This window comes from Apteryx rowi, unplaced genomic scaffold (genome assembly GCF_003343035.1).
Source record: "Apteryx rowi isolate R43461 unplaced genomic scaffold, aptRow1 scaffold_657, whole genome shotgun sequence".
NCBI classification, from domain to species: Eukaryota; Metazoa; Chordata; class Aves; order Apterygiformes; family Apterygidae; genus Apteryx; species Apteryx rowi.
The window spans coordinates 192,433-216,042 of NW_020450935.1; the positions used below are offsets into that span (position 1 = coordinate 192,433).

At 41.2% G+C, this 23,610-nt stretch overlaps 1 protein-coding gene across 9 annotated transcripts in view; it reads left to right on the forward strand.

Moving 5' to 3' along the window:
* DIP2B (disco interacting protein 2 homolog B) overlaps positions 1 to 22,107 on the forward strand; it is a 71,861-nt gene extending 49,754 nt beyond the window's left edge. For 6 of the 9 annotated variants that reach the window (XM_026084943.1, XM_026084944.1, XM_026084948.1 and 3 more), the window contains 26 exons: positions 39 to 141; positions 1,371 to 1,435; positions 1,793 to 1,886; positions 2,450 to 2,569; positions 3,287 to 3,401; positions 4,051 to 4,190; positions 4,686 to 4,822; positions 5,157 to 5,237; positions 5,712 to 5,839; positions 6,600 to 6,714; positions 7,694 to 7,895; positions 8,587 to 8,696; positions 8,837 to 8,917; positions 9,469 to 9,592; positions 10,577 to 10,698; positions 11,335 to 11,446; positions 12,120 to 12,229; positions 12,899 to 13,029; positions 13,598 to 13,766; positions 14,814 to 14,984; positions 15,516 to 15,577; positions 15,707 to 15,764; positions 16,429 to 16,503; positions 17,109 to 17,286; positions 17,476 to 17,599; positions 18,101 to 22,107. In XM_026084943.1, coding sequence (XP_025940728.1) covers positions 39 to 141; positions 1,371 to 1,435; positions 1,793 to 1,886; positions 2,450 to 2,569; positions 3,287 to 3,401; positions 4,051 to 4,190; positions 4,686 to 4,822; positions 5,157 to 5,237; positions 5,712 to 5,839; positions 6,600 to 6,714; positions 7,694 to 7,895; positions 8,587 to 8,696; positions 8,837 to 8,917; positions 9,469 to 9,592; positions 10,577 to 10,698; positions 11,335 to 11,446; positions 12,120 to 12,229; positions 12,899 to 13,029; positions 13,598 to 13,766; positions 14,814 to 14,984; positions 15,516 to 15,577; positions 15,707 to 15,764; positions 16,429 to 16,503; positions 17,109 to 17,286; positions 17,476 to 17,599; positions 18,101 to 18,353 — 3,180 coding nt within the window. In that variant the 3' untranslated portion in view covers positions 18,354 to 22,107. Of the gene's footprint in view, positions 1 to 38; positions 142 to 1,370; positions 1,436 to 1,792; positions 1,887 to 2,449; positions 2,570 to 3,286; positions 3,402 to 4,050; positions 4,191 to 4,685; positions 4,823 to 5,156; positions 5,238 to 5,711; positions 5,840 to 6,599; positions 6,715 to 7,693; positions 7,896 to 8,586; positions 8,697 to 8,836; positions 8,918 to 9,468; positions 9,593 to 10,576; positions 10,699 to 11,334; positions 11,447 to 12,119; positions 12,230 to 12,898; positions 13,030 to 13,597; positions 13,767 to 14,813; positions 14,985 to 15,515; positions 15,578 to 15,706; positions 15,765 to 16,428; positions 16,504 to 17,108; positions 17,287 to 17,475; positions 17,600 to 18,100 lie in introns of those variants that run through there. The other 3 variants (XM_026084947.1, XR_003256511.1, XR_003256512.1) reach the window with 3 other exon arrangements.
* The last annotated feature ends 1,503 nt before the right edge of the window (positions 22,108 to 23,610 follow it).

Below are 23,610 nucleotides of genomic sequence, written 5' to 3' on the forward strand. Positions count from 1 at the left end.
TCCAGAGTCTCACCTTGACACTTTTTTCCCTTTTGTAGTACAAGACTAGCAAAGAGGGCAGTGTGATGGGTGTCACGGTGTCTCGAGTTGCCATGCTCTCTCACTGTCAAGCCTTGTCGCAGGCCTGCAACTATTCTGAAGGTAGGTGATGTCATGGAAGCAGCAAAGGACTGAAGATTCGGTGACATCGTTTTTGCTGTTTGCCTCTCATATTTTTAACAGCTGCTTTTGGGTAACCAGTGCACAATGGTATCTACTTTAAACAAAAGAACACAAAAAGTAAAAGTAAAGATTAAAACTCCCCCAAACTAAAGACTACTCATAATCTTTTCCACCCAAAACTACATTATCTTCATTGCCCAGTGAAGGTGAACTAAAAGTGAGATCTGCATCGTGTCTAGGAAGTTAACAAGTCTGTGTTCTGATGAATCAGAAGGGGAGTGCTTTTCAAGGGGCTGAGTCTTCTTCTGGCAGTACTGAGGGATCACCCCCAAAAATATTTTTCCAAGCTTTTGTTCTTGGTACAGCATGTGTAAATATTAAAACACCTCTTGAATAACCAGGTTCTGTACTAGTCACAAAGGCTTTTTGACTAAACCAATAGAGARGACTGGAAACTATTGGTAGGAGTATAGAGAGCTCTGCTGTAGGATATGGTTTTAGTCTGGTCTCCCTTCTAAATCAAGCTAACTTTCATATCCAGTGACTGAAAGTTCCTTTTTAAAGAGCAGTATGTCATAGTAGTTTAAAAGGCAGAGTGTCTTGTGGAAGCCCTTGTTTAAATTTGCATTGCTTCTGGGAGTCAGTGCTTCTCTACTCTCTTTCCCTGCTCCTGCTTATGCAAAATGAAGTATAATAAGATAATTAAGGCACTTTCTATTAGTGATGTACATTACAGGCTAGAATGTAATTTTATTGCAACTTTGTGATATGTTCCTTTTCTTAAACTGGTATTCAGTTGTGTTATTTTGCGTAGTAAGGAGCTCTGACTAGTAAAACCTGTAATCAGACAAACAAGGCTCTGTACTTTCTACATGTGTGCCTCTTGGAGCAGATCTGCCAATTTCTTACCTGTATGATTTGTCCCAGATAGTTGCATAATGTTTTATGTAGTATATGAAGCATTTAAAAGYTCCTTAACATTTGAATTTGTTGAACATAGTGGGAATAGGAGAGCTTCAGTAAATACAAGAAAATTAGGGCTGCAATTTTCTTCACAGATTTTCTTACATCTTCCTGAAAAAAAAGAGTATTTTAAGTTGCCAGATTGGAGTCCGTTTGGGAGAACAGGAAAAGCAGCGGATTCTAGCATAAATAATGGTCAAAGCTGTCCAGGCACATTTTACTCCAATGCAACAACTTTCTTCTAGGTGAAACGATAGTGAATGTTTTGGATTTTAAGAAGGATGCAGGGCTGTGGCATGGTATTCTAACGGTGAGTTGAGCCTGTGAAGACTTTCTGAAGCATTTCATAACTCTTCCTAATTACAAAGTTTGAGGAGATGGTTTTGGACCATTGCCTATTAAGTCAGTCATATCTCTCTCTTCAGAGAACTGCAGATCTGGCAGAAGTAATAACATTTCCTGCTCAATTGCTAAGCTTTCCTGTAAATTCAAATGATGCTTTGAAATTTTAACTGTTTTACAGGAAGCATAGAAGCATCCCAGGTAAATGCATGTGAATTCATGTGGAAGGGAGGGAGGGCTTGATGAGGAGTGGGGGTGACTCCTGTTTCTGCTTCATAATAGATTTTGTGCACACTCTCTTAAAAATCTTGTTTCTCCTTTTCAGAATGTAATGAACAAACTGCATACTATCAGCGTGCCCTATTCTGTGATGAAAACCTGCCCGCTCTCATGGGTGCAGAGAGTTCATGCTCACAAAGGTAATTGCATGTCTTCAACTTAAGCTTTAAGTTTTTAGGATAAATGAATGAGGGGCATTAAAATATCAAATGTATTAGAGCCTGCCTTATTGCTCTTCAGTAACAAACCATGTGGGCCAAAACTCTGAGTTATTTCTAAGTATACACAAAGTCCTAATGCTTTGTGGATGATGGCAAACCACACAGAACTTGATGGTGGCTTCAAAACCTGTGTATTTGGAGCCAATGCTTTTTATGAGACCAGGAAAATAACTGAGCACAAAAAGATCCATTTGATCCCAAGTCTTTAGCCAGGATATTCAGATGGTGATAGTGATTTGTGCATTTTGGAGGGAGGGCTGCAGTAGTGATATGCCTTGGCTCAGGGGCCGGGAAATGGCCTGCATCCCACAGCAGATGCTTTTGTATGTTGGGGCTTGCCATTACTGCAGGCTCAATGTTTTAAGGTTTGCTTGCCTTAGAGTTTTCTCCTTTTGGAGAGTTGGATAGTGCCTTCATATGAAAATGACTCATGGAAAGCTTTTCTTTTTATTGATAACTGTTTTTGTTGCCTTCATTTGCAGCAAAAGTTGCTTTAGTGAAGTGTCGAGACTTGCACTGGGCCATGATGGCCCATCGAGACCAAAGAGATGTCAGTTTGAGTTCTCTGCGGATGCTGATTGTAACTGATGGTGCAAATCCCTGTGAGTATGCACATCCTGTTGTTTTAAGGAGAGAGGTTTCTCAGAAGGTTGTTGCCATAGGCTCAAGTTTTGCTCCTTTTGTAGCTGCTTCCAAGAAGACTAAGTTAGGGCAGCTGTCTAGTAACACAGAGCTGTGGATTGTGGTACTTCAGCACGAGGGCAAGGGGTTTCCTGTGCTTTATTCCTTTGAGTATGAGTTGTGAAAGATGCTGCAAAGGGTAGAAAGAGGAGAGTTTACTGGGGAGCTTGTGTGTGTAAAACAGAATTCTGGCAGACTGGAGTGAGACTGATTTTTAAATTGCTCACCAGGGGATAAGGTGAAGGCTTTTAAGAACAATGTTGAAGGGGAGGAAAAAAAACCCAAAAGATCTGCAATGAATGCTGCTAATGAAGAGGCTTAAAGACYATCTGTCTAGATGACACCAACAGAAGGGAGATTTGGAATACTATTAGCTCTGTGTTATGCACAGTGCATGGAAACAGGCCCTATATGTGTGCACTAATCTGTTGGAGGTTGGGGCAGTCTTTTATTCCTGTCGTCGTCGTTCCATGAGCACTTCCTAAATGTAACAACTCCGGAGCAAACTGGGGCAGAAAAGCAGACTTGTTCGAAACAATATGCTTTTTTCCCAGCTGCATTTATTTCTAGGTTATTTTACAGACAGTTTTTAAATCAAATCATGTAAAGTCRTAGTTACATATTTTCTTACTTTCCAGGGTCTGTTTCCTCATGTGATGCCTTCCTGAGTTTGTTTCAGAGCCATGGGCTTAAACCAGAAGCAATTTGTCCTTGTGCCACATCTCCAGAAGCAATGACTATTGCAATACGGAGGTAATGCACATATAGCGTTGCAGTCTGTTTGCTAGTTTAAGTGATCCTGGCTACGGTTTGTTCACATATCTATTGGTCATAGTTGGCTTAAGCATGTAATAAGCTCCACTGACATTTGTTTGTGCTCAGGTATTCAAGTGGCTATGTTATTAAACATTTCTCCTAAGATAGGAGTGCTTTTGTTCCTGTAAGATATATGGTGGCACAACAGTGCCTGTAAGAAAGGTGCACTGTTTTATCCTACTCTTGATGTACGCAGCTAGTGTGGTGTTTCTGAATCTGAGCTAAAATCTGTTATCGCTTTGGATAGTCATTTTCATAGCCTTTTGGTCCATTGCTGCCTTCTGTAATAAATAGTACTGTAATCCTCTAGCCTAGGAGCTAGTGCTTGTCACAGATTAAGCTTAAAACCTGGAAGAAGAGTTGTGATTCACATGATGTTTTGCACTTGCCTAAGAATAAGGTTTCTTAGTCATTGATCAGTGGGCTCTTCTGGGAAGTAATCTTTACTACCATCTCATGACTTTAAATTTGTTATGAAATGAGGAGACATTGCAGTATGCGTTTCTCTGTTGCTGTGATGTCTTCATCAGAGTCTAAGAATACCCTGTATGTCTGCTTCAGTGTATTGATTTTGTGTCCTTCAAAGGCCTGGGGTCCCTGGGGCACCTTTGCCCGGAAGAGCCRTCCTGTCCATGAATGGGCTGAGTTTTGGTGTGATTCGTGTCAACACCGAAGATAAAAACTCTGCTCTCACTGTCCAGGATGTCGGCCACGTGATGCCAGGAGGTAAGAATGCACAGGAGTGCCCTGTAACACCTTTTTGTGAATGGTCTGGAACTTTTCAGAGCAGGTAGTGAAGGCTTTTGAGCCGAGACCTTCAAAGCTGTTCTACAGGCCATTTAAATAAATAACCCAGAAAGCCTTGTGCTCGTGCAGTACTGTGAAGTCCTTGCAGGAAATGCGGTGTCCCAGCAGCAGCTCTGTTCTTAAGCCCAAAGCGGTTAGGACACGTTCTCACACTACTGCATGTTGTTCTGTGGCAATGTGACATCTATGAGAACTGTCAGAGGTGTTTGCTTAGTCTGTTTGGACAATGCAGCGATTGCGAGACCCATAATGTGAGGAAAAAGAGCTAGACTAGATACTCTCCCATATTCAGCCCCATTATTGGGGGAGGTTAAGCAGTTCCCATGACGTGTCCTATTTGTCATGGTTGAAAGTGTCAGCTCTTCTACAAGCCAAATCTTGGGAATATTCGTAACAGTATGTAATTTGTCTTAGGAATGATGTGTATAGTGAAACCCGATGGGCCACCTCAGCTCTGTAAAACAGATGAGATTGGTGAAATCTGTGTTAGCTCCAGAGTAGGAGGAATGATGTATTATGGACTGGCAGGGGTGACAAAGAACACGTTTGAGGTATGTATGATAGAGTGCATCTTTCTTTCTCTGTTTCCTATGTAGAACTGATGATTGTGTATAATCTCTTGATTTCTTTTAAACTTAAAGTGTTAATGTTGATTTTTAAAGAGAGATCCTGAAAGACTTGTTAGATATTTTCAGCTTTCCCCTTTTGTAAAGATCTCCCATAGTGCTAAAATGACAAGTAAATGAAGGATCCCCCCCACCACCACCACCAGTTTTCCTCATCACTTGCATGTAGGGCGATTTCCAGTGCAGAATTAGGTGGGGAATATCTTTCTATCCTTGGGTAAATCCACTTCACCTCCAACTGCCCTCCCTTCTGTTGCAGGTTATTCCTGTGAACTCAGCTGGCTCTCCAGTAGGTGATGTGCCATTCGTCCGTTCAGGCTTGTTGGGATTTGTTGGACCTGTACGTAACATGGTTTTTGAGCTTGCATTGCTGTTTTCCTGTGTTAATACTAATAGCCTTAGATATTTAAGAGAAAAACATCTGGGTACAGAAGCACATGTACTGGCAGTTGAGAGATAATGGGTTTGCTTGAGCCAGTAGGAACCCTTACTTTTTCAGTATGTTACCATTACAGTACTTTACCATGCTACTTGTTGCATTTTTAGATTGCTAGTTCTTTTAAAATCAAATGTAAAAAGCTTTTGAATGGCAGTTCTGCTGCACATGCTAAAGTATCTTGGTTCAGTGAGTTGCTAGAATGATTCACCTGAGTTAGTCGCATAGGATGTAATTCAAAGAGAAAGAAAATATATTTTATACAAATTCCATTGATCTAGCAATTGAAATTATAGATGAGTAATAGTTAAAAATATGCCATCAAAGACATTTGAATATCTGCTTTGTATAACTTCATCACGTCTTTTTATCTTTCAGGGCAGCTTGGTGTTTGTGGTTGGAAAAATGGATGGATTGCTGACAGTTAGTGGACGTAGACACAATGCTGACGACATTGTAGCAACTGGATTGGCAGTAGAGTCAATAAAAACAGTTTACAGAGGAAGGTTAGCAAAAGAAACCTGGCTCCCTCCCATAAATTTCTGCATGTGGTATAATGAAATGTGATCTATAGTGTGATCTCTGTTTTCTCGTCAGTAATTGACTTGTTTGAGTAGCTCAGTCTAAAACAAGTATGTTTTTGGTTTAGGCAGTAGTTGGCCTGATCCTTCCTCACACAGGTCAGTTTTCCTCAATATCCTGTCTGACTTTTCATCAAGTCTGTGTACTTTAGGGGAAGGAATCAGGTTACGAGATAAGCCAGCCACATGGAAAATTTGCTTCTGTCTCTRTAGAACTTCTGAGTCTCTGAAGTAACTAGCCATTGGCTGATGTTCTGCAGCAAGGAAGAGTTCTGTTAATTTCCAAAGACACTTAATTTTATTTGGCAGTTGTGGATATAATTTTCTAAATCCCCAGAATAGTGTAGGAGCTCATGTCTCTAAGAGTAGGTTTTAAGCCCCCTACATCATGTAGATGCTTTTAAAGTTTTTATTATAGTGGTAAGTTACCACAGGTTGGAACATAGTGTGATAGCAGGATGAGAGGACAGGGGCTATTCTGTGTAGAAAATTCATCACCTGGTGGAATTAATCCCTTATGTAATCCACAGAGCCTTTCCCTTTTGACTCTGTTTTAATAGCCTGATGATTTTCCTCTCTGCCCCATGCATTTTAGGAGCTTTGCCTTTGGTCTGTTTCCTTTGCTCCTTATTCCCAAGGAGTAAAATTGGAATTCCTGCCAATATGGCTCTTCCCTTTTCCTTAGGATTGCTGTGTTCTCAGTATCTGTGTTCTATGATGAGCGGATTGTGGTGGTTGCAGAGCAGAGGCCAGATGCATCTGAAGAGGACAGTTTTCAGTGGATGAGTCGAGTGCTGCAGGTAAGCCAAGCTGCGCAGGTGGGCGAGGTGAATTAGTGCGTATTTTTCAGTGTGTGGGCAGATCAGAGGCCATTAGCATGCCCCAGATGGAAAGAGCATGGGCTCATGATCCCTCTTGGCAGCAAGATATTTTTACAAGGTCACAAGCTGGTACATCTGCTGTGCACAAGCTGTTCTTTTATGTCTGAAGGTCCTGGGAAAATGGCTGCAACACAGAATAGGGTAGGCTCTGATGAAGTGGTCAGCATTATGCTAGCAAGGTGACTGTGTAGGGAGAAACATAACTGCCTCTCAATGCTACAAAGCAGACCCAGTGTTCACGCTTAGGAATTCTGCTTTTAGTCTTGAATTGTGCTGGTGCTCAAAGCTTTAAAGCTGCCCTTATCTTTGGAGATGCAATTGCAGCAGGGAGACAGTGAACAGAGAACAGTAAAAACAGCTGAAGAAGTGTGGTCCTAAGAAACCAGAATGAGTGGTGAATGCTTACTTTGAGAGCTGCATGCATGTATGTGACTCTTGGGAATAATATTTCAGGTTGTGAAATAGACACACTGGGGAGAGAAGTCAGGGAAGTACTTGGTGATCTGAATAATGTATTAGATGCCTGAACGCCGAGGAGGACAAAACAGGAACAGAGGGTGCTGGTTCAGAGGAGACAGATGGATGAAATCCTAAAATCAAAATCGGATGATTCATCAAGCAACTGTCTATATTTTGAGATTTTAGTCATGAACAATTTAAAAATGGATTTCTTGTATATGGAAGGGATTATAAAGGAAGGCATGCTCACAAGCACTTAGCAAGCCCTATGGTAAGAGTTAATGTTGCACAGGTGAAAGGGAATGATAGTGACTGTCTTGCTCCCCCAGCACCTTACAGATGTGTAGGGATTTGTCTTGGAATAGGTCAACGCAGCCAGTAACACTCGACTATCTCCAGTAATACTGAGCAGTCAAGCGACCGTCTTTCCTTTCTCTAGGCAATTGACAGCATTCACCAAGTGGGCGTATATTGCCTTGCTCTTGTGCCAGCCAACACATTGCCAAAAACTCCATTGGGAGGGATCCATATCTCTCAAACTAAGCAGCACTTTCTGGAGGGCTCTCTGCATCCATGCAACATCCTCATGTGCCCACACACGTGTGTGACGAACTTGCCAAAACCCAGGCAGAAACAACCAGGTAACTTGAGCTGCTTTTGTTTAGAGTTAATAAACTAAAGTTCACTACCTCAGACCTCCAAAGCTGTGCAATGCCTCTAACAGAAAGACAAATTCTGCTGAGCGTTCTGCTTGCTGGGGACCACAGTGAGTCTTGTGGCCTGTGGCTGGGGCTTGCTTCAGGCCTCTCTTTGCATGTGTCAGTCAGAAATTTTAATTCTTATCTCTGAATTCATTGGGATTCTCTCCACTGCTGAACAGGATACTTCCAAATGAAGATGAGGAGCCTAGCAATACCTTATGTACTGCATCAGTGAGGTCATTACCTCTGTTCCTGTCATCCGTGCCCAGGAGCAGTGTGATCCTACAGAGAATCTTTGTACTTTTGCTCTCCTAAGCCAGCCCCTTGCCACTTGCATTAGAAGTTCCTACTCCARCGGTGCAGCGTAGACCCAGAGCTTCCTCTACAAAGCAACCCCGCTGTTCTTCTTTAACTCTGCTTTTCAGGTAGAAGAAGCTGGATCTGCCTCATAATGAAGTGACTTGCCTTTGGTCATATATGAGTCGCTATGGGGCCTGAAGTCCTGGCAGCTTTTGCTTGTTTTAAACATTATACTGCAGCAGTATCTAGCAGATAACTTTGAAAGAATCTATTCCTAGCACGTGCGTATGATCCTTTGTTCTGATTCCATGTGGCTGTTCTTTATCAACAGGTGTTGGCCCTGCCTCTGTGATGGTAGGGAACCTGGTTGCTGGGAAGCGTATTGCTCAAGCTTCTGGAAGAGATCTTGGTCAAATAGAAGACAATGATTTAGTTAAAAAGGTAAATCAGTATTTGCTACAGCTAGAGAATGGGAAGAGGATTTACCCTACAGCCGAATGTGAGGCAGCAATGCGTGACAGACTTAAGTATCACCTCTGAAGTAGAAGTACTAGTATTTAATTGCTGCCTCTTTATTTCAGCACCAGTTTCTGACAGAGGTGTTACAGTGGAGAGCTCAAGCAACTCCTGACCACCCACTCTTCCTGTTATTAAATGCCAAGGTACAGTCAGTGTTGAGTTTTTGTGAAGGTCTACAGCATATCATTCAGCGCAAATTTGAGACTGTTTAAAATCTTTTGCCCGCTCCGGTGTCCTCTGTTCAGACTCTGTATCGGGTTTTGCCCAAGAATTTGGAATTTAAACTTGAATCTTTGAACCTGCGTGTCCCTTTCATTTGAATGACTAGAGTGGTTCCATGCCTCGCTTTAAAACTGTGCCGGTTTGTAGGTCCCATTAGTTCCTGTATCATTTAGGTATGTATCCATGTTGAGTATACTGTGGCAAGGTTCTGGTGCAAGAAGAGCTGAACTGACTCCCTAGTAGGTAGAATTTTCTAGAACAGATCTAACTGTTCCTGTCTGTGATGTGTGTGGTGGATAGATGGCTCACTGAATGCTAGAAGCCTGTAGGTATAGACAGCTAGTAGGTATAGACTGACACTGGTTACTAAGGTGGTGGTTGTTGTTGTTGGGGGGGGGGTTTAGCAGCAGCCATTTCACTGCCACATGTGTTAAGCCAGGCTTTGTTTAGAACATTTTTGTTTCCTTTCAAGGGAACCACTGTGTGTACAGCCACCTGCCTTCAGCTGCACAAAAAAGCTGAGCGAATTGCATCAATTCTGTATGACAAAGGACATCTCAACGCAGGAGACAATGTGGTGCTTCTCTATCCTCCTGGTAAGCACGTTTCACTGAAATGGTGATGCCTTAGGGGCTACATAACTCACTGATCAAGTTTTGACTCCAAGGAGGGCAGTCCTGATGTCTTGCTGTCACCGTATCAGGACTTGCACTTTGACTGTAGAGTTTTTGGAAGAGCTGATTTGTAAYTTCCCACTCCTGGATAGATGCTCTGAGCTCTAGAGAATTTGCTGTGTCCTTATGTTTAGAATAAAACCTTTAAAAAGTTTTGTGGTTATCAAAGATCCTCTGGTATTGTATGTTCACTGCAAGATTATTAGCAACTTGTGACCACACTGGTTCTACTGGAGAAATGCATTAGTCACTCCACCAGAGACTCCTTGGCTCCTGGTCTCTATCCAGCTCTTGTTTGGCTGGAGTCACCCCGCCAGTTGGCAGTTCTTCATCCAGGGAAAGCGTTTAGTTTGCTGTAGGAAATGGCAGGGTGGCTTGTGGTAGAGGCTGGTGCCATCACCTATAGCTGTGCAGACAGTGGGCACTTCCTTTGAGACTGTTAGTTGCCTGCTCTGCAGCAGTAGGTTGGGAGCAGTGGGAGCTGCAGTCTGCCTGCTGTGCGCTACAGGCCACAGCTTTTATCACTTGGGGTGGGTAGAACACTCGCTGCTAGTGAGGGGTGCTTGCTGGTGTGTGGTTCTCCTTCCACCGCCAGACCATCGTGTTTTGTCCTGACTTACTTTTGAGTCATCTGACACCTGGGATATTCTTTCCCTGCGAGATGGTTCTGTGTGGTCAGTCTGCTTTCCCAGTCCCCTGTCTCAGGCTTAGCTGCCTTGTCGTGCTGCCCTCAGTGTTTGGACTGCTTATGTTGCACATCTGTGCTGTGGGAGTGCCTAGTCTGTGTACCTTCTTCTAATGAAAGCTGTAACCGATGCTTGGAGTGAAAGTACTTGGGGAAAGGCTGGTGTCACCAGGGTGTCCACCCACCAGTGTCCTACACTACAGCCTATCGTGTCCTTGCAGGCATTGAGCTAATCACCGCGTTCTATGGCTGTTTGTATGCTGGCTGCATCCCTGTGACCGTGAGACCACCTCATGCTCAGAGCCTCACTGCTACTCTGCCCACTGTGCGAATGATCGTGGAAGTGAGTAACGGGGCCGTAGCCGAGAGCATGGCTGGAGCACTATCGCTTCAGCCTCTCAGACTTGAGCGATTAACACAGTTGTTCAAATTCCATGCTGTTTACGTGACAGTGGTGATTGAAGCATATCTTATAACTGAAGGACAGTGTTTTCATTCATAAAAATGCGAGGGAGAACTGCCTTTCCTTCTTATGTGGCAAGGTGAATTATGAAACAGGTGGTTTCCAAGGTAAATTAACATTGTGATATTACTGCCTAAAACCTCACATTGACACTCCTTTAAGTAATTATTGGGCAAGTGCAGATCCTGCCATTAGTTATTCTCCAAGTCCAGTAATCACTAAAAGCTGTCTACCCGTTGTGACCATGGGGAAGAAGCTGCATATACATATCTACTCTGAAGATCCTGCCATGGTTACTTGCATTTTAGTCTGCATCTGGGGTTTTAGTGAAGGAAGAGTGGAGAGCTGGATTGTTGGAAAAGCCAAAGGAACTAATGCAAGTCTGCTGGGGGAAGTTGGCTACAGGTGGTAAATATACTCTCTGGATATCAGACCTTGCAAGTACAGTGCCCATGCGACATGCTTTTGTCTTTTTTGTCTTTTTTTCTTTTTTTGAGGAAGTGTTTATCTTTTTAGGTCAGCAAAGCTGCCTGTATTCTCACAACCCAGACCTTAATGAGACTGCTGAAATCCAGAGAGGCAGCTGCTGCTGTAGATGTGAAAACTTGGCCAACCATCATTGACACAGGTGCGGTCCATGGACTAAAAGACTTTTTGAAGTCCTGTGTTGGGATTACCATCGGCTTCCAAAGGGAGAGAACGATGTCCCCCATTTCAGATGCTAACTGCGTGGCTCTTAAGAAATGCTTGCATATTTAGAAGAAACATCCAAGACATAAGCCAGGCCTGATCTTGTTTGTTCTCATCTCTTCTGCATTTGTTGAGTCTTCTACGGAGTGTAATTCTAGTGAAAAACCATGTTCCAGGCAGCTATAATCTCCTTATGATAAGTTTTCATGTAACGGTTAATATGCCCGGACTCCCAGTCTGGTAACAGGGAGGGACTGAATAACATGGATTGTATAAAAAGCAGGCTATGCTTTTGTGTTGATTGTGCCTCAGAATACCTGGTCATGCCCATCCTGTGTCCCTGGAGACTGAAAAAATGAAAGTAAAATTATGTATTTTAAAGTTCAGTTCACACACACAGGAGGAAGAAGTCTTTTCTCTGTTTTTTCTGAGAATGAATAATTTTCTACATGAGAACTTTGGCAAAGGCCTTCTCATGTGTTAGTCTCTCTTTTGGAAAGAGTTACTAGAAAGCTTTATGATCCATCTCAGCCTTTTTGAAAGTTTTGTTCTCCTTTCAAGTACCAGTTCATTAGCCATTAACTAACTGTGTTTGCTCCTTTCTTGCACAGATGACTTGCCCAGGAAGCGACTGTCTCAAGTCTATAAACCACCTACGCCTGAAATGTTGGCATATCTAGATTTTAGCGTTTCCACAACAGGCATGCTTACAGGAGTAAAGGTACAGTAAAATGGTATTAGAAGACGGGGGTTTTGGTGTCGTGTCTTTGGCTTGTATTTTGACCCATCTCTTGCCTCTACCACCACCAAAGCTGGCTCTTGTAGTTTGAATAAAGAGCATGGTTTTCTTCCAATAAAGCTATGGATTAGCTATAGACAATGCAGTCTGACTTCATGCCGAAGAACTAGTCCTGCCATGTAGGAAGACAGGGCTCTACAGTGGCATCAGGAATTTTTCTGCTGCATCTCACTGGAGAGTTGCCTATTAGGGGAACAGTGAGTGATGTGAGCAGCATAACTGTGAGCTTTTGCTTTCCCCCCCGCAGAGAGCTGGGTAGGAATGCAGTTGACAGAGGAGAAGAAATAAAGCTGAAAAATGAAAGCCTCAGACTACGCTTAATGGTTGTCTGTGTTGGGAGTCTGAGATCCCTAACAAGTGGACCTAAAGTTTTTAAGCCATAGCTATTGATATGACTCTTTCTCCTTTACAAAGGCTCAGGGGGTTCTGCAGCGCTCTATATCTGCTATAAGGATAAGGGAACAAAAAACTTAGTATATGGAGTAGTGCTATCAAGACAAACCCATATTTATTCTTATCTACCCGTCTTGGTGAATTCCTGTTTTCATGTCCTTGAATTTCAACACAGTTTCTCTGTCTCTTCTGCTGCAGATGTCCCATGCTGCAGTGAGTGGTCTTTGCAGGGCAATTAAACTTCAGTGTGAGCTGTACTCCTCTCGGCAGATTGCAATTTGTCTTGACCCCTATTGTGGACTTGGTTTTGTGCTCTGGTGCCTTTGCAGGTATGACTTTCTAGGGAAAAAGGTAACGATTAGTTTTTGGCTGGTTTTAAATAGGAAATATCAATCAGTGTCCTTATCTGGTGTAATTACAGACAGATATGTTGACACTACCAAAATGACTAATTTACCGTTAAGTGGAGGATTTGCCTTTAAGCTGAAAATAATGTTCCCTTTTCCTGTAGATTAGCAAAATATTATCCTGTCTTGATCATGCATATTTGTGCTGCCAAATATTACTGGCTCCSGAATGTTTTTCTTGTCTTTCTTCCTTGATTATATGTTGCAGTAGGGGAGTTTTCTTTCTGTAAACCGTATGGTTAAGCCAGTTCTCTTCCTTCACTCTGACTGCGTGTGTGTGCAGATTATTATTCTGGTACAATAAATTAGTAACAACATTTACTACAGATACAAAGATGGCTATTGGAGCTGTTACCAGTTTTCTTCAGACACAGAGTCCCACAGCCTCCTTTTGATCTAGCTGGAATCTAACATGAAAATACAGTAAATACTAATTTAAAGATAACTATATGCAACACAAAAATGTTCTGTTCTTTGATGTTTTTCACAGTGTGTATTCTGGTCACCAGTCAATCTTAATTCCTCCTATGGAGCTGGAATCCAATCTTTTCCTCTGGTTATCTACTGTCAGCCAGTATAAAATAAGGGACACTTTCTGTTCCTATTCAGTCATGGAACTGTGTACAAAGGGACTTGGAAACCAAGTTGAAATGTTAAAGGTAAGAAATGCTTCCTGAATCTTACATTACATAAAGTAATTAAACTGTTGTACTAAAGCAAAGTGATATGGTTGTTAAATACAGAAGTTTTGATGGCACACAAGTCCCTGACCCACAGCTTGCTCAAAAAGCAAAAGCAACAAAAAATGTTGCAGCTAAAGGAAATTAAAGGGATTAAAACAGAGTGAAGTATGTTGCAGTGTAGGCAGCACTTCCTTGGTGGTGTTGCCAGTGAGTGTCAGAGACTGCTGGGCAAACCCTAAAGAGATGATGCCAGCAGCAGAATGCTATGCAGAAAATTGCTTATATAACAGTCTGCAGTGAAGGCTCAGACCAGCCCATGATGTAAAGCACACGTTAGGCAATCTGCTAAATAAAGGTGTTTCCTCCTAGGAGAAGAGGCAAGAGAAATTAGCTACATAAGAGGCTTGAGGTGGCTTTTTGCATGGATTTTACTGAAATAAGTTGTGTATTTCATCTACAAAGTTAAGGATCGGTCTCGTTCTGTGTCTGCTTTGGCACAGAAGTGTCTGCTTTGTGGTGTGTCTCCAGTTAAACGGAGTAATGATAACAGATTTGAACAGCTGGCTAGTGCTGTTCAGTTCATTCCTGGTCATGTGTAGAAGTAAGAGGAGATAATACTGGTTTCTGGTCGCAGTTTTGTGGAAGACTCAGTGTGATCCTAGCAAATGACGTTATTCTGGCTTGGTTTGGTTTCCATGTATGCAAATAGGTAATAAGAGATGTAATCTTAGCTGCAAGGTGCTGCATCCTCTGGCACAGAGGAAGAAGCAGTATTGATGATTCCATTGGTCTAACTATTCCTAGGCTCTGGTCAGACACAGTTACAAACAGAAGCTCAAAAGAGGAAATAGAACATGAACACAAAGACAGGGTGTCCTGCATTTTTTAAGAGTAATTTCTTTCAGATTCAAAGGATGGAAAGCAAATGTCACTTGTAAGGGGGTAGATCTCAGTGCAGTGTAAAAGAGGTAATCAACAGATTCAGTCCTCTGCACTCACTTGTGTCTGCACGCTCTTCTCCAGGCACGTGGAATTAATCTCTCTTGTGTCCGGACTTGTGTGGTAGTTGCAGAGGAACGGCCACGAGTTTCTCTGACTCATTCCTTCTCAAAACTCTTCAAAGACATTGGCTTGTCATCTCGGGCTGTAAGCACCACCTTCGGATCAAGAGTCAACGTTGCTATCTGTTTACAGGTAATGTGAGTGCTTACTGGTGCGTGTGTTGTCAGGGGCATTAGATTCCAGGTTCTATTGTATTCTGGATCGGCAAACTTCCTAATCTGCACATGCTTCCGTGTCATTAGCTTAGCCCGGTGTCTGCTCTGCGGAGACAGCTGGCACAAGATTTAAGCAGCTTCTCTTGTTGTCAACTGCCAGATTACATCACAGGCGCTCAGAACAACTGAAACATGGCATTAGGGAACTGTTTATTTCCATATAAACAATGATCCTCGTTGCCCCAGGGCTGATGGCGATGAGCGCTTGGGCTGTTTACGTATAGCAGCCCCCTCTCAGGATGCATCCCACACTGGTGTTACACTCAACATAGAGAGTAATAGCCTGTGTCTGTTCCCTCAGTGCAACTGCAAAGGTGGGGAAATGTGAATATGAATTCTGCTGTCAGTATGAAGCCCCTGGAAATGCTTATGAGCTCAGGCAGAGGTTACCCTGGCTTGAGTAAATTAATAAAATACATAAAATATTTCTTTAATGTTAACTCCTTAGGGAACATCTGGGCCTGATCCCACCACGGTGTATGTAGATCTGAAATCCTTGAGACATGACAGGTACAGTAAGTTTAATTAAACTTGTTAATGACTTATCTACCTAAAACATTGTAATGGTACTGAGCTGTCACCCCTCCCCAGTAGATTTCAGCTCATTGCTTTTCCTGACAATGTTTTCTTTACCTTCAGAGTACGCTTAGTGGAAAGGGGAGCTCCACAAAGCCTGCTACTTTCAGAATCTGGGAAGGTAATTTCATGCTATTCCCTAGCAGCAGGGCACACTGAGCATCTGAGCATGCACCTCTCCTTCTGCCCTTCATAGGGCTGTAGATGTGTGGTTGGGAAAGGCAGCTGTGTTATAGCAGTGCTGTGGCATGGCATGGGATGGGATGAGGTGATTGTTGGTTACAGTGCTCTGGAAGGTTGATTTGATTTATGATAAAGTATCTGTTGATTTTTAGAGCATGCTTTGCTAAAACAATTTGGAGGATTGATCCTGTTTTTGTAGTAATTAACCATATCAAAATACTCAAATTAGTGTCTGCTGTATCTTTGAAATATGCATGCATTTGGGGTTTACAGCTGTCCTTACTCCCTTCTTTAAATACATTAACAAAAAGATGTCTTCCTGTAGTTTTGGCTGATTTTTAACATGGAATTCTTCAAAATCGTGATGTACCAGTATTTATGAGCCTAGAATGCCTTGCTTATGTGGATTTTAAGTAGTTTAATAGTTTCTTACTGTTACAGTATTTCAGTGTACATGCTCTGGTTTGTTTTATGCATGTTTGTAACTTGCACAGGTGACAATCATGCCATAAAAATCCGGAGGTAAACAAACAACTTTTGAATTTTAGTTACTTGTAAGATAACTCATAATTTGATTAAATATTCCTTCTTGTAATCCTTAGATTTTACCTGGAGTCAAAGTAGTCATTGTTAATCCTGAGACAAAAGGGCCTCTTGGAGATTCTCATCTTGGGGAGGCAAGTACACATTTTACTATTTGGGTAGCTTTTCCTTTTGTCTGCTGCTTGAGCTATATTCTGTCTTTTTGATTACATAAGTTGCTGGGTGACAGTTTGTGAGTGGTAATGCTTGTATACCATTATAAGTTGAATTATTGCTGGAATGTTCAGAATTTGGGGGTGTTATTTTAGTGTCAAGTTTAAAGAAAGAGAAAGCCTGCTAAAAAGGAAGGCTCTTCCCATTCTAAGTCTTGCATAACGGGCTTCCAAAGAATCTCATTTGCATTTGCTCTCCTTATTGTGATTACTCGCCAGTATATTTGCTCTGTGTTGATAGATTATTATAAATTGTTGGAAATCACATGTAATAAAAATCCATAGTTCATTTACTCAGTTCGTCCTCAGCTTACAGTTATTAAATCTGCAAGATCAGTTTTTAAGATTCTGCAGGATGTTTGGAGGTTTGAGTTAAATGCACAATTTTGGGGGTGGGGGGAGGCAAGAAAATCTCAAATAAAAAGACAGCCTCCTATTATAGTTTATTCTCTGCTTCCTTTTAATACTCACAAGATGTTCCATTTTCATAGTGCATGAATCTGACTGGTTTTCCACTTCCTGTACAGATTTGGGTAAATAGTCCACACACAGCCAGTGGCTACTATACTATCTACGATAATGAAACCCTTCAAGCTGATCATTTCAACACTCGTCTAAGCTTTGGTGATGCTGCTCAGACCCTTTGGGCTCGAACCGGATACCTTGGTTTTGTTCGTCGAACAGAGCTTACAGCTGCCAGTGGAGGTATGGTAGAAATTAGTTTTATCTTTTAAATGAAGAGGAAGAGCTTTTTCCCATACTGTGCAGTGAACAAATCCCGATCTGTGTGTCTGGATACAAGAGATGCTTTGTTTTTATCTACAGTATGTTTATTGTCTGCTATTTTCTGTTTTATAGTATGCATACGTTTTATTTTCCATTTCTCCTTTCCAGAGCGTCATGATGCACTGTATGTTGTTGGGGCACTGGATGAAACTTTGGAACTGCGAGGGCTGCGTTACCATCCAATTGATATAGAGACCTCTGTATCTCGAACGCACAGAAGCATTGCTGAATGGTAAAACAGCAGTGAAAAATGAATTCATCCCAACCTGGCTGGAATATAGAAATGTTTATGCAGGGATGCAGGATTTAATAGAAAAAGATAAGGCAAAGGCAGAATTCTTTTTTCATGACCATCAGCAAAACTTGTGACCTTTCTATGTATCTCTCTCTACCCATTTGTATACGAGGATAATATTGAGCTGACTGACTCTTATTTATGCATGTTTTCTCAAGAGCTTTAATTCAAAATAGAAGTTACAATTTCCTGCTTTGTTGTGTAAAGAACCATTTATACTTGAGTGAGGAAAAGCAGCATTTAGTTTGTATGTCAAACTAAGTAGTACTGACATGTTTGATTTGATCTATGGCATGCTGGAACTGGGACTTTTCAGAGTTGGGTCGCTTGGAAATGCAGCCCAAAGCAGGTGGTAAACTCCATCTAAGGCTTGAGAAAAGATAAACTTTGGATCTTTATCTGTGAAAATAACTTTTTTCTTTTTTTTTCTTTTTTTAGTGCTGTATTCACTTGGACCAACTTGCTTGTGGTTGTTGTGGAGCTCTGTGGCTGTGAACAGGAAGCCCTGGATTTAGTTCCTCTAGTTACAAACGTGGTCCTGGAAGAACATTATCTAATCGTGGGAGTGGTGGTGGTAGTGGATCCAGGAGTTATTCCTATCAATTCCAGAGGAGAGAAACAACGAATGCATCTCCGTGACAGTTTTCTAGCTGATCAGTTAGACCCCATATATGTAGCCTATAACATGTAACGTGTATGGGGGGGCAAAAGATGTTCAGAAACTTTGCGGGACCACCAAGTAACAAGGGTGTCTAGAGCATGAAGCTGGTGAAAATTACTAATACTTGACATAAAGTTTGAGATTGCTGCCATATTCCCTTCATCTCATCCTGTGGTATTAAGATCACATTTATTACCAAGGGACAAAAGGAAATGTGGTAGACAATGGAAAACATTTGTAACAGTTTACTGAAATATTAGCTTTATAGAAAATGCAAAGTTGACAAACGTGTGAGCTACAAAACTCCTAAGGCCTTTACTGTAGTGTTACTTTTTTCATCTGTTGTACATATTTGTATTTTTATCTAATACTGTTCTAGGATTCTATAAGGGGAGGSTTTATTTAGTTAAGATAATAAACTATTAAGAGGAGGGTCATCAGAGTTCTGCAGTTCCCTACTATATAATGTACTTTGCATCTGTACGGTAGCTATTTGTTCCATGGGATCACACAACTTATTTAAAATTGTGCCATGACCAAATCAATAACTTACGGAATCTAAGAGTTACTTATTCATATAGATATTTCTTGAATTAAAAAAAAATTGCCTATATTTTAAATATGTAAATATTATTATACATAATTCACTTAGATAGAAAATTGACTTGGATAATGATGACAGCTGAAGGTAGAAATTTTTAAGGACGGTAACTTTGTGGTCCTTAGCATAATTACATTTGGTTAGACAACTAATGTGAGATGCACAAATCTTGCACAAGTTTTCTTAATTCAGTATGTAGTCTTTCATTGCTGGCCAGAAGTGTGTCATAGCATGTAGAAACCTATTTTTTTAAGGCACATCTTTCTAAAAGAGGCTGAAATGTTTAAATGGTAACATGAATCTGGTAGAAATTGCAGTGCGAGTCCAAAATGCGTAACTGAAACTGGTGCATCTGGGTGACAGCCTCTGCCTCCACCCTTTATGACACCTTGTATTTAAAGGGGGGGGGGAAATCCTGTAGATTGGCACACAGTTAAATTCACTGTGTGCAATTCAGTCATTAGTTTATGTGCCCCATAGGTATAGGAAGAAATATTGCAGATGGGCTTTAATGATAGCTGGGAGACAACCCAGATTTCCTTGAAACATCCACTAGAAAAAATATATTTCTTGGTTTTGGGTTGAATGCAATTTTTCCTTATAGCAGGAGGCACAAAAATGAGACAGAGCAGTTCTAGCAAATACATGGTTAAATGACTTCAGGAAAGATCCCAGCACTCAAAATACTGTGTCGGTTTTCACATTTATTAATGGAGAGAAACAGAACCCTTAGAGTCTAAGTACAAGCTCTCGCTGTTAGAAGCTGCTGCACACTGGGTTGAGGGAGAGATAATGTTTCAGCTTTGACTGAGAAATATCTTTCTTTGCTCTAATCCGTAATAATCTTTTAAGAACAATTAAATTCCTAAAGATGTTAAGAAAATATGATTTTGGAAGCAATGAAAGCTGATACCAGATACTGCAACAGGTTTTTTTGAGTCAAGTATGGTATATAGTGTAAATAAACTTGTTACTAAAATGTTCTACATTACCTCATTCAAAGTTTGTAGGCAGTTTTTAAAAGGTTTATAGTATAAACTCTGAAGAGCCTGTGGCAGTTATCAGAGCAGCACCCGATGTATCTGTAAGCAAATCCCAGTTTTGTACTTGAAAAACTCCTGAGGCATTGTTAGTTCTTCACTGAGGGCAGGAGTATTAAAATTTTCATAGAAAGTTCTGAATGGTATTTTAAAGAGTATTTTGTGGGGGGGAAATAGGTTTAGAAACTGCCAGTTGTTATGGCAAGTCTAAAGTTATCGCAAACACTTCTGTTTACAAGTGCATATTTCCGAACGATTTCTTTTTCTGTATCAACCCCTGTAACAAGACAACATTGCAGGTGCTATTTTCATGGTATCATGCTGCTGCATAGGTGTAAATGGTTGTTCTGTTAACAGTAGGACAATATCTGGTTTCGTATATGTGCCCTAAAATACCTGTGTGTGAGGTCTTAAAAATATTAAGCTTTAACAGATTGGCCACAAAATGAGGAAAGTGACAGGTGTAACTGTGACTAATACAGTTGGTACTGTACCTTAGGGTGTAGAGTGTACAAAACCTGATCTCCCTTTTCAGCCAGCAAAGAGAGAGAATCTCCTTTTTGTTATACACCATTTTCTTTTGATTTTTTTTCTTGCACAGCAAAACAACTTCAGTTCAGCTTCACTTCATTGTTGCACATTTCAGAAAGAGTCTTAACTTTTGTCTTATTCAAATTAATGCTTTTAGCTAAATTGTTGAAACAATTTAAAGTATTTGTCCATTTAAATGGATTTTAAGTACAATTATAGGATTGTCTTTTTTACTTGCCATTTTTCAGAAATAAAATAAATGCTTATATTAATTTGATCAAAGATACCTAATATGTGGCAGACTGACTTTCCAAAATGGCATTTTTGAACAGCATACTCCATGTTTTTCTTGTTTTTTTTGTATGGCTAGAAATCAATATTTTGTTATGGTTTGGGGTTTTTTTGTCTTCTAAGCTTAGTTTGTGATCTTAATTTTTTTCTGGCATATTACATTTCTCTGTTGGAGAATTGTAATTTACAGTCCTCCCTTTCTAATGACATAACATTCTGCTCTTGGTTGCCAGTAAGTGATGTATAGAAGCTGGCCAGTTTTGATTTTATCGAATGCTTTTGTCCATGTTTTGTTTTTTGTCCGTGTCCAGGAAGTATGGAGCTGTGAATCTGGAAATCCTGATTCTTAACTCCAGCTCTGCTAATGACTTGCCACAAGGCCTTCAATGGGTCATTTCACTCCTTCAGTTTCCTCATCTGTAGATGAGGATATTTTCTAATCCTTACAACATCCCTGTGAGGTAACTAACTGTACAGCACTAAGTGCTAAGTATTATTCATTGCTAGCCTCTTTGAGGTTGGGGACAGTTTGTTCTTCCAAACTGATAAACGATTATTTGGTTGTCTTGGGAGGGCTGTCAGGATACGTGACCGATTCACTTTAAGGCAGTTGCTTGGTATGATAGGGAAAACATTCCATATGTGCACGAACGGTGACATTTAACTTCAGAGATTTGGCAGGGCCACTGAAAGTTCTGAGGTTGTATGTTCCTGCTCAGAGTTGGATTCTTTTCCGTAACTGCTGAATCCAGCGTTGAGTCCAGCAAAGCAGACTCTTTCAGACTGATGTTCAGCTCTCCATGCCAGTTTGACTTTGCAACTTATCCAGTTGCAGAAGACAAATTATTTCCTATTCTCATCCATCTCACTCCAAGCTAACAGCTGCAATGAAACTTAACAACTAGGAATATTTACCACTTTGAACTAAAAGATTTTGTATGTCTTATTGTTTCTGAATATTCCCTAAGCAAAATTTGTGGGTTCAGGTAATTTAAAGTCCTGTTTTGTTAACATTTGCACTGCATTTCTCATTCAAATAAATGTAATTAAGATGTGTCATACTAACTGTCCTGAAAATAAGGTGGTTAAGATAAATTTAAGCCCTAAATGCAATTTTTCTTTAATTTCTGTCAACCTATTTACCACTGTCAAATTCAGACTACAACATTATGTAATTATGTATAAAGTTTTTATTTATTTGAAATTAGATTAGATATACGTTTTTAAATTTAACATCTGGCTGGACAGTGTTCCATTAACGCATTGATTGTGTTTCCTTTGTCTTGTGTTAATAAATATTGATGCTTGATTGCTTGCTTTAGTTCTTCGTCTGCTGTTTCCCTGAAGGATTTTTTTTAACGAAGCAAACATTAGTAAGCATTTATTCTGGTGAAAGGTAGAACTTGTATTTTTGCAGGTATGTCACATCACTTGTGTATAAAAACGTATGAGACCTGAATTGGTGAAGAGCCTCCACTTTCATGGTTGGATATAAAGTTGTCTTGTACCTGCAGCAGTAGGCCGTTATAGCTTTCAAAATTAGAGTTATAACTGAGTTCATTCATTGAGGATGACCTAGATAAAGTTTGGAGCACGACCTACCTCTATCTAAGATTTTACTGTAGTATTAAATATTCTTTATTTAATTTCTGGTTACGGTTCAGGATTGGTATGTTTTATTGTGAACTGGAATTCCATGAAAGATTTTGTTATTTCAAAACTCAAATCTGTGCAAAATCCAACAAGAGTTGAGTTGTCTTCTGGAGTGCTGAAACTTTCTGGTAAGGCAGTCGAGTGAGGTGATGAGATAAATTTCCGTGGTGTTTGTTATCTAACACCGGATAACCTCCGCTGTCAAAAACTAACCATGGAGCTTTAATGAAGATTTAAGTATTCATACATGTTAAGATATATTTAGTACCAGTGAGGCTGTAATTAGATTATAATATTAAGATTATAATCTATTGTCTGTGTGTACCTATTAATGGTTGTATGTTTGTCAGTAAGACATTATTTTCTACAATTCTATTATTTTTCTGATATTGGTGATTATAAAGGAAACGTAAACTTGATTAGATAAAGAAGACTAAATTTCCTTACAGTAAGGAAATTTAAAAAAGAATCACTGTGAAAAGGGGTTGTTACCTTACTGTACTGCTCTTTCCAATTTTCGTTAACTTCTAAATAGGACCAAAAAAAAATGTTTTCCCCCCAAAACTGTAGCCCAGATCCTCACTACTGTCTTTGCCTGTTTGACCTTTGTTTAGTCTAAAGCTGTTACTCTGCAGTGCCTGAAATGCGTCTTCGGTAAAAGGAAAAACAGAACGATGGGGCCAGGGCGCAGCCATTTTAATTAAAGCAGAATTTCTGCTTTGCTCCGCCGCCTTAACGCGGGTGGTTAACGCCGCCCGCTGCGCGTTTGCACCGCTCGGCGCTTTGTTTTACGCCTGGCTCTGTCCGCCCGCTCCCCTCTCCCKCCTCCCCGCCGCACAAATGAAGGCAGCGGAGCCTCCGGGCCCGGTACGGCGCCGCGGGGGGCGGCAGGGCCCCTCCGGGCCTGCCCCGGGGCCGTGCCCGGGCCTAGCGGCGCCGCTTCCCTCCCGCGCAGCCGCTCTGCCCATGCAGCTCTATGGTGCGCGGCCGCCCCCGGCGGCCGGAGGGCGGTGCCAAGAGTGGGCGCTCTAGGCCGGGCCTCCGCAGCTCTATGCTGCAGGAACTCTATGGTGGGGATTTCTAGGCGAGGCCTCCGGGGAGACTCTATGGTCGCAGCCCGCCCACCGCGCGCGTCCCGAGCGGCCCTGCCGTGTTTACGATGCCGGCGGCG